Source organism: Rhagoletis zephyria, unplaced genomic scaffold, assembly GCF_001687245.7.
Source record: "Rhagoletis zephyria isolate East Lansing unplaced genomic scaffold, Rhagoletis_zephyria_1.1 Rzeph_scaffold_03789, whole genome shotgun sequence".
Taxonomy (NCBI): domain Eukaryota; kingdom Metazoa; phylum Arthropoda; class Insecta; order Diptera; family Tephritidae; genus Rhagoletis; species Rhagoletis zephyria.
This window is the reverse complement of record NW_016160872.1, coordinates 9,280-19,542: the sequence shown is the minus strand read 5'-3', so window position 1 is coordinate 19,542 and position 10,263 is coordinate 9,280. Positions and strand designations below refer to the sequence as shown.

General features: G+C 36.4%; 1 protein-coding gene across 1 annotated transcript in view; it reads left to right on the top strand.

Moving 5' to 3' along the window:
- Positions 1 to 9,513: 9,513 nt before the first annotated feature.
- LOC108369668 (uncharacterized) overlaps positions 9,514 to 10,263 on the top strand; it is a 1,322-nt gene continuing 572 nt past the window's right edge. Inside the window, exons 1-4 of the mRNA XM_017624831.1 lie at positions 9,514 to 9,567; positions 9,663 to 9,875; positions 9,933 to 10,089; positions 10,157 to 10,256. Coding sequence (XP_017480320.1) covers positions 9,514 to 9,567; positions 9,663 to 9,875; positions 9,933 to 10,089; positions 10,157 to 10,256 — 524 coding nt within the window. The remainder of the gene's footprint in view (positions 9,568 to 9,662; positions 9,876 to 9,932; positions 10,090 to 10,156; positions 10,257 to 10,263) is intronic.

The window sequence follows — 10,263 nt, the reverse complement described above, 5'->3', positions numbered from 1 at the left end:
CATTAACATATGTGTAAGCGCCAATCTATTATTATTATTATCTAGCCTAATCATATTCTGTTACGGTAGAAAATTCAAACGGTACACCCAGATATGAATCAGAAGTACATGGAACAAATTGAGACAAGCCAGCATTTGATATAGCACTAGAAATAAATACACCATTCAGACTGTCAACATTCAACATTGTGTTATTATCCATTAATAAAATAGTTTTAGAGCTCCTTGCAAAAATAAATAAGTTGAAATTCTTGAAAATATCTACGTGTAGGATGTTTCATTTATTTTAGGTTCAGGAGCACCGTGTATTACAATATGGGTATCAAAATGTTTTTAAAAAGCCTTTATTTCAAACTACCTGCTCAAAAAGTCAAATTTGATTAATGCTAGAGACACGCATGGTAGAATGGTATCAATATTACGATCCGCGCATATATGTAATACTTCTATATTGGCAGTAAGCTAACTGTCCGAAATCGAAGCGAGACAGTCTAGTACCGTTTTTGTCAATGTATTGTGTACTTGAGTGCCGTTTTTGTATATGTGTTGTGTACATGTCTATTTATAAACGTATGTGTTCCTTTTCTTTCGTACGTGTTTATTGATATATCTGTACTGTAGTGTTTTCGGACGGTACTAGCTCTTACTGCCAATATAGGAGTATTACATATATGGATCCATGATTCAATAATAGAAAGGTTTTGTAATAAAACAGTCTTCTCGCTCCAACCATAAAATCGGCCCCTTTACTTGTACAGAATGTTGCTTACTCTACAGTTTCTAGTTATATTAGTAGTAAAACCAAAAATTCTTCATACTAAATATTCGTTGGCATCACCTTCGTTTGCGCAATTTTCTGGAACAAACCTAGAACAGCGACAATTTAGCTACAAAATAACCAAAAGTGCCGATTGATAGGACCTTTTACGCTGATTTCAATGATACCAAATTTATTTGGCGCAGGTAATAAACAAAGAAGATACAAGAGGTTTATTTGCTTTGTTTACTTATATTTTTTATTATCACTTGAACCCCAAAAGTAGATCATGATAAAATATGTATATCGAATTAATGATAATGGCTTGTACTTTCTAAATAATATAAATTTCTTTACCATTAATCATGCAGTTTTTTTTCAAAAAAGGTTATTTCATGAAAAAATAACATTTGTTCGTGTTTTAGTGGTTTTGGTTTAAAAATACAAAAAGCTATAAATTATGTACATCAGCTGAAAGACAAATCAATTATCTTTATGGTGACGTTATTAGTTTTTTAATCGGTTATGTGGTTCATAAGATATTAATATTAAAAAAAAAAAACAAAGAATTTAATTGCAACCTTCTAAAACGTCTTTATATTTTACCTGCGCTAAATAATTTTGACATGGTTGAAATGAGCGTAAAAAGTTCTATTGATCTGCAATTTTTTGTTTTTGCATAGCTGAACGGTCGGTATTCTAGATTTGTTCCAGAAAATGACGAATAACTTAAATTAAAAATCTATTATTTTACGTATTGCTTAGTATTTCTATTAAAACACCAAATATATTGCAAATTCACATATAATTAATAATACACATTTTACTTCTAATTGTATACTTTGCGCACTTTCTTCGTACCTTTCTACTACCGTTATTTATTTATTTATTTATTTCAGTCATCGAAACAGAATTTCTTACAGACTATGATCATGTTTTGATATTTAATTAAACAGTGCAAAAAGGCTTAACTTAAAACAAGAAAGGCTAACATTAAAATTAATTTGCGGAGCGAATGTGCTACAAAGGCGAATGATTCTGGCTATCGGCTCGTTATAAGAGTAAAGCGACTTATGTGAACCCTCAATAAACTTTCTGGGATTTCTGAGATTTATATTAGATTCTTGTACTCGAAAAAGAACAAATATTTCTGGGCAATCAATATTGCCAGATAAAACATTGTAAGCAAATAGCAGCGACAGATACGACCTTCTGTCCGCTAGAGATTGTAAGCCAAGGAGTTTCCTCCTTGATACGTAACTTGGAATATCATTTTCAAAAAACACTCTTTTCATAGCAAATCTGGTAAATTTTCTTTGAATCATCTCTACTTTATCAGAGTACTTTGTGTAGTATGGGTTCCATATAATCGCCCCATATTCTAAAATACTCCTTACCAAAGCAATATAGAGTGTTTTCAGAGTCATAGGGTCCTTAAAATCTTTGGTGTTCCTAATTATGAAACCTACCATCGAATACGCTTTAGATGAGACCAGATCAATATGTTTTGAAAAAGTTAATTTGGTGTCAAAGATAATTCCTAAATCCTTAATTTCGGATTTACGCAACAAATCAACGCCATCCAGAGAATAGTTGAAGGTATGGACATATGCGCGGCGGCTATAGTAAACAACGCAACATTTGCTAATGTTTTGGCTTAGGTTATTGACGGTACACCAATTTAAGAATATGTTTAAATCTTGCTGGAGTTTTTGGCAATCAAGAAGATTATTGATATTGAGGAATATTTTAACATCATCTGCGAACATTAAGCACTTGGACGATATGATATGCGACGGTAAGTCATTTATAAAAAGTAAAAACAACAGAGGGCCAATGTGAGTTCCTTGAGGAATGCCTGATGTGGCATAGACCTCAGTGTTCGAGCTTATTGAGTTTATTATTAAATTGATTATAGCTTTTGTAGTGCACAAATTGTTTTATTATTATTTAGTTATTTATTTATATTTATTTATTTGTTTGATTTAAATGTAATATTTTACTTTCTTTCTTTTGTTGTCACAAAAACAATATTTGTATTGCACAAACTATGAAGTATGATAAAATCGAGAACACAGAGCTCGAGTGAAACACGTCCGTACGCGGTAAATTTCCCTAATAATTTGAAATCGCAAAAGGCGATCACATTCTTCCCCTTTCTCCCACTTCCAAAATACAAATATAGATAAAGGAGTGTAAAATTTTAGCTGTCACAAATTACATAACCATTATTGAATCATGATTACGATCTATAATAAACGCGTGTCATTCTCATACTGTAAAAAGAAATACATACTACAAATCGTTGTAGTTGCTATGTAGCAACGGCAAACTACAATATTGATATTGTAATTTCTATATCACATGATTACCTCTTCCTTTTTGAAGTCTGTTAACAATCTATGAGAATTTTCCATGCCATGTTGTGAAAAATTATATTATGTATCCGCATCTAATATGTAGTAGCAATAATTTTACGATCGTAGAAGTATTATTTGGCATAGCTTTTATTGAATCTTTGGCTATTGAATGTACAATGGTGAACATGAAAAAGAATATCAAGATGTAATTTCGAAATTTTATTTTTGATGCAGAAATACTCATACAGCATCTGGATGCATTTCTGCTTCAAAGAGATATGGCGGTGATATACTTAATACAAATTTAGATAAAGCCGAAGATTACAAGCACGTAGATCAGAGGTTCCCAAACGTATTTGTCTGGTAGACCCCTTTCAAAACTTTACTGGTTTCGGAGGACCCCTGGTGCTACATCTAACATATTCCAAGGCTGGCCAAAAATGTGAAGATTAGATCTAACGATGTAAATTTGCATCGCGGGTGAGTTCCAAAACTAAATTCGGAAAAATAAAAATATTTTCTTGTCTTCTATTTTTTGCACACTTGCAAGTTTTAAAAAACAGGGCGCTCTCTCGCTCTGAGGAGTTATATTTTTTAAGAGAACTCCGAGCGCTAGCGTTATCTATATTCTCCTCACATGTTCGGCTCACTCATGAATTTGCATGTGGCGTATTTTTAAAATAGTTTAATGTGCAGATGAAGTAACTAGTCAGCAGTCCAACAAGTTGTCTGCAGTCCCATCTGCTATAAGTGGTTGCAGATCGAAGAGTGCCAATTGGTCACATGCCTCATTACTAGGTACTCCCGATGACCTGGCACCCAAAGTAAAGCAAGCTTGTTATGTTTACCAACATAATTTAGTCGAGACTTGCTTTGCCGAACTAGTTTGGAAGTTCTTAGATAGAGGGATAGCCAATGCTTTAAGTACACAACTTGGCTGTCACTGCCTACACGTAAACTCCTTCCCCTCCACCTATTTTCTACCACGAGTCCATGGCTTTGAGGATTTCAACTACCTCAACCTGGAAAACCGAAGCATATTCCCGAAGAGAAAAGTAAAGCTTATCCCTATTAACTTCGAAAAAGACCCCACATCAGTTTTGGCGCCATCAGTGAAGATTCGGCAATTTGTGAGTCTGGGCTCAGTGACGTACTATCTAGTGGCCTTGAGAAGCCAAGAGTGCTCAAATCTCTACCTCGCCCCACTCAGTGTTATACCAACATCCGTTTCTTTTTAGTCTGCAGTTGGCCTTTAAGGCTTCCTCACGTATTAAGACACAAAGTGACGGTAAGTGCAGCAGTGCGTTCCGAGCACTATACACCACTCAAAGAAATGTAAGTTAAATAAAGTTGGTTCTTTACTATCGAAACCAGATAAATTTTCATGGATCTCCACTTACAACTCGTGGCCCCCATAGTTTTTCACGCCGACGTAGACTCTCGTCGAGTTTCCCGTGGACTCCTGGGGGTCCACCTGGACCACTTTGGGAATTACTCATGTCGATACTCGTATGTATCTTTGTAGCAGCCATTTTCAGATGCATGATTTTCGTAATCTTTCCACGTACATGTTATGTATCGAACGCTTCCATTAAGTTTTTAATTTTTGCACGTTCCTGTGGCAGAGGCCGCATGGTGCGACAGTCGGGTCTACCTAATTGGAACGACCCATATCTATATCTGCTACTCCAGCAGATTCCCCAAAAACTCTTTGCGGAAATTATATACTGTTTCAACAACAACAATAAGACTTAATAGACGGTCATTTATATCCTGACAATAAAAAGGAGGAATTGCTTATAATTTTACTGATAGTATTTTTCAACAATTTACTAATGCAGTAAATTCTTTTAATTGCAGAGCCGTCGAACGACTGGTAAATTCAGACACCGAAATACCATCAGAGGCGAATAAACAACTCATAACTTTGGCCGTAGAGGAGTTGACACGCTCAGCTGAGCACCAACCACACATCCAAGAGCATGCACTCTCCATTTTAGTGGCCATTGGCCGGAAAGATGCAACGCGGTAATGGAAGCATTAATGGCACACACAAAAGAAGGTGCGGTGGCACATTTCATGGTCATGCATTGCTTAGGAGCTATGGCAACGGCGAATGTTCCGGACGTTGTACCTTGGTGAGTTAAGGTGTGGTGAGAAAGTTGAGGTGTGGTGAATTAAGGTGTGGTAGATTAAGGTGTGGTGAGTTAAGATGTGGTGAGAAAGTTGGGGTGTGGTGAGTTAAGGTGTGGTGAATTAAAGTGTGGTGGATTTAGGTGTGGTGAATTAAGGTGTGGTGAAATAAACAGAAAAGGAACTTATCCGAAGAAGTTTTGAAGGATGTTGAAGCGATAAATAGCTGTATTTTCATTTTAAGCGCTTTTCCATGCACAACAGCGACTGTGTAGCGATCGTTTAGTACACTTCGTTGAGTAAAAATCTTGCTCATTCATGGTAGGTGGTGATGACCGGCTGCTCCTCAAGCAGGGGTTTGGTGGGTTGATCACACCTGTGACATCCCACCAGAAACTGCTTGCTGAGCATTTTGTTAAGCTCGCTTATGGAAAGCATTTGGGTCTCACTGTGTAGATGGTGCCCAGGCGACATCAGAAGGCATCCTGTCGCTGCCTGGAGAACGGCGTTCTGACAATTCTGTAGCTTCGTTCACTGCGTCCACCTAGTCCCCGACGACCAAACAGGCTCGGCATGATTCAGAACCCGCCGGCCAATTCCCTTGTATTTCGCCAACAACATTTCTTTGCGCCAGATGCTACCGCGGAGCGACTTGAGGGCCTTGTCGCGGCTCTTTATTTTATTAACACTTGCGCTTGTGTGAGCGGAGAATGAAAGCAGGCTATCTATGGTAACCCCTAACATTTTCGGCTTGTTCACCGTCGGAACGGGTGTGCTATTGACGTGAATGCCTAGTTGAAGCCTGACCTCCGTCCATGTGGTGAAGACGGTGGGTGGAGCTGCTTGGAGTGAAGAAGCGAGAAATTTCGGATAGGTATTTAGCCGTTTACTTTCTAGCAGAGCACATCAGTTCCATTACCAGACACCAATATCGACACTCATCAGCTAATGAAATTTAGGAAATTCCCTCCGGTGGCAGAGGAAGCTTCGAAGTATAGAAGTTAAGCAGTAGAGGTAAAACCCCCTTGCTTAATTCTTCTAGGTTTTTAAGTTTGATTTTGAAAGCTTTCTGACGACTGCCGACACTCAAATAATTCGACGACCATGGTTTGAGTCTCTGTGGGACAAAGAAAGCCTCGATGTCTTCTTCTAGAGCATGCAATGACAAACGGTGTCAAACGCCTTTGACAGGTCCAGCGTTAATAGCTATTAGCCCTGCAAGACGCGACTGATGGAAACTCCAATACATTTGCAAAAGTTTTGACACATACTAACACATCCGCAATTTGCTTTAATCTTTTTTTTTCTGCAACATATATGTATATATATATATATATGCAATATATATGCCACAAGAGTAAGCAGTCAAACTGATTTGGTACATTATTTTGCCCTTTCATTATTTCTTCTCTTTGTCTTCTCCCTCTTTTCGCTAAAAAGAAGAGAAGAAGAAATGAAAGAGGAGAAGAATTAAAAAGAACAAAAAGGAAGCCGTCAAAAAGCGTGGAAAAATTAAGAACGATAGACGTGGAATTTGCGAAATAAAATTTTATTAAAAGGAAAGTTTAATTAATATAAAAGAATTTGAAGAAAAAATGAAGAAGAGGCATTTAAGCAATTGTCTATCAAAAGAAAAAAAGCTTTTCGAAGCTAATATAAAAAAGTTTAAAGAACTTGAGCAATCCTCTCAAGAAAATGTGCAAAGTGTGGCTGCGGCTTCTGGTGAAACAGAAAATATGGAAGACTGCACGTCGAGTGAAGTTTTTCTTGGTGAAAGTGATCCTTTTCTGGACGAGTCTTTAGATACCGCCAGCAGTGAAGTGCCGAATGAAAATTTCGAGCAGCTGAATGCAAAGGAGGAATTGAAGTCTTGGGCGATTAGAAATAAAATTTCTCAAAACGCCCTTGACGATTTACTTAAAACTCTTCGGAAAGTTGGAATGAATGACTTACCTTTGCCCGCTAAAAGTCTCCTAAAAACTAGTCGGGAAAAAATTAATATTAAGTCCATTCCAAATGGCGAGTTTCTGTACTTAAATAGGTATTCAGCATCATTTTATTTCAGATGAATTCGGATTTTTAGAGGCGCGAGAAGAAGTCTTAATTGACGTAGGTGTCGATGGTGTCAAACTATTTAATAGTTCTAATCGAGTTTTATGGCCTATCCTGGGGGCACTTGTAGATTTTCCTAGTGTAACACCTTTTGTAATAGGTTGCTTTTCTGGACTAAAGATACCAGAAAATATCAATGATTTCATGGCAAATTTTACATCAGAAGCAAAATATCTTAGGGAAAATGGTATCAAAGTGGGTCCCAATCAGATCGTATTAAAGTTTGATGTTCGGGTGTTCATTTGTGATTCTCCGGCTAGAGCGTTTGTTTCCGGTGTTATGTCATTTAATAGAAAAAGCGGATGTCCTAAATGTTGTCTCGAAGGCAAATATAAAGAGAGAAGAGTAGGTTTTCCCAAAGAAATTGGTGAACATAGGTCGGATTCATCTTTTGAGCAGAGAGTTCATGCTTCTCACCACCTTGCTCAATTTAGGCATCAGAAAAGTGTGTTAGAAGACGCTGGCTTTAGAATGGTTTCTCAGTTTCCTCTTGACTCTATGCATTTGGTTGATTTAGGTGTCGTTAAAAAATGTCTTAAACTGTTCATCAAAAATGCAAATACCACAAAGATGAATGCAAATATTCGTTTCGCTTCCAGTTTTTTTCCATCTGAATTTTGTCGAATTTCAAGGGGCTTGGATGAAGTTAGTCATTGGAAAGCAACGGAGTTCAGGCAGTTCTTGCTATACACAGGCGTTTTTATTTTGAAGGATTGCGTAAGTAGTGAGTTGTACTACCTTTTCTTGCTTTTGCATAGTAGTATTCGTCTTCTTTCTAGTGAAAAATCGTTCAGGTCGGAAGCCGATGTTGCTCAACAAATGGTAGAATATTTTGTCGCAGAGTTTAGTAGGATATTTGGAGAAGAATTAGTTAGTTTCAACATTCATGGCTTACTTCACTTGTCCGAATGCGTTAAAAGTCTGGGCCCTTTGGATTCATTTTCTGCTTATAGGTTTGAAAACTTTATGCAATTTTTAAAAAAGATAATTAAAAAACCGAATCAAGTATTGCAACGAATTTTTTTAAGGCTTGATGAAAGGCAAGATCTTAAGTCACTTTCGGAGCAGACTTCTCGGTTTGGAGCATTTGACATTGATCTAAGAAAAGAAAAGGATTGTTTTTGCTACAGTAAGAAAGCGGGACCTATAAAGGTAATGGAACTTGTAGGGTTAGGAGATTCAGAAGTAATTGAGTGTATGGTTTTTAGGAAAACAGAAAACTTTTTTGAAGACCCTGTTCCCTCCTTCGCTAGTCTAGGTATTGTTGTTGCAAGTGATCTCAGTTCTGATATTGTTAAAATTGAAAGGAGTGATATTGACTAGAAATACTTCTGTATCCCCTATGAAAACAAATTTTTGTTCATACCTCTTCTGCATCATCTTTTCCACGACTTTTGTAATTAAGTCACACTTTCCATTAAAAAAATAATAAAATATTAATATTTAAAAATATATTTTATAATACCTCATTTGACTTCATACTATTTTTGGAAAGGCGGTTACCCCATCCAACAACAACGTCCATGTATCTGATGAAGGTAACTTATATTTTATTTTTCTCAATTCTATGTACCAAAATATGTATTTCCACAACAGTCTCATCCAACAATAACGTCGGTGGGCCCAATGAAGGTACATATGTTATTTTTCTTAACATACATGTTAAATTTTTGTCGAAATATTTACAGACGGAGATGTACTTCAAGCGAAACGAATGTAAGTAGGTGCATTTCAAAACTCTCTTATATAAAGAGCCCGCCACTCTTATTTCGTAATCCTTAATACCCGTAAAAAGCTGCGAGGCACCTATGTACATATAATGCGCATATTAAACACTTTCAATTATTATACATATTTGAGGGATTCACAAAGGTGTCGTAAGTGTCGTATTGTTGTATATCGTAAACTTTAAAAGCTTAAATAAATGCTTAGAGAACTTAAAACGACAACCAACTATTATTTAACACCACAAAAATTCATAATATGACTTTAATGGTACTTTACGGACCCCTATAATATATTTTTTAGGCGTTTAAAGTTTGCAACATACAACAATACGACACTTACGACACCGTTGTGAATATCCCAAATATGTTGTATTGTATTATTATACATATTATGTTGTATTGAAATATTGTGCGCTTTGAAATAATGAGCGAAAACCAATCGCTGATATGTGAAAAATTGAATTATATTATGGAAAATGTGAGTATTGCTTCATTTAATTTGTTATTTGTGAGATATCTACCTATATATTTACCTATATTTGTATTAAAATAATAAAAACTTATTTCCAATAGTCCACACCCAAATGCGAAACATCGGCACAGCACCAGTTATTACGGGAATGCAAAGTCTCGATTAAGAAGGTAGAACATTCCGTCTGTCGAATGACAGGAGAGCTGCGAGATAAGCATATGGACGATGTTGCGAGTGCATTGCCTCTCCAGACCTCAATAGCAGTGTTAAATGTGGAGGACAATCTTAAAATACCAGAGTACGCGCGGGCAATGGTAATTGAGGTGAAAATTTAAAATGTTATAGTTTTTACTTAATTTTTAAATTTGTAGACATCACACCTGCATAAAATTAAAGGGGTTTCCGAAGATGTTCCGTCCGTCGTCAGACAGATTTTTACGGATAAATTGATGGGCGCCTACAACTGGGATGGCAGATGCGAAAAGCAGGCCTTGGTCAAGCTTAAGCTGTTTGATTCCTTTCTACGAGGTAAGTATTTTCAATTGAGTATCATAAACTATAATTTTGTAATACATGTATTCATTGTTTCATTTAGAAATCTTCAAACTACAAGGAAGTTTCGATTTTGAACGAGGCGTTAAAAAAGCAGTGGAACTTAGCCATCACCGGATGTCGCAAAAAAAATTTGCAAAGAAGTCGAAG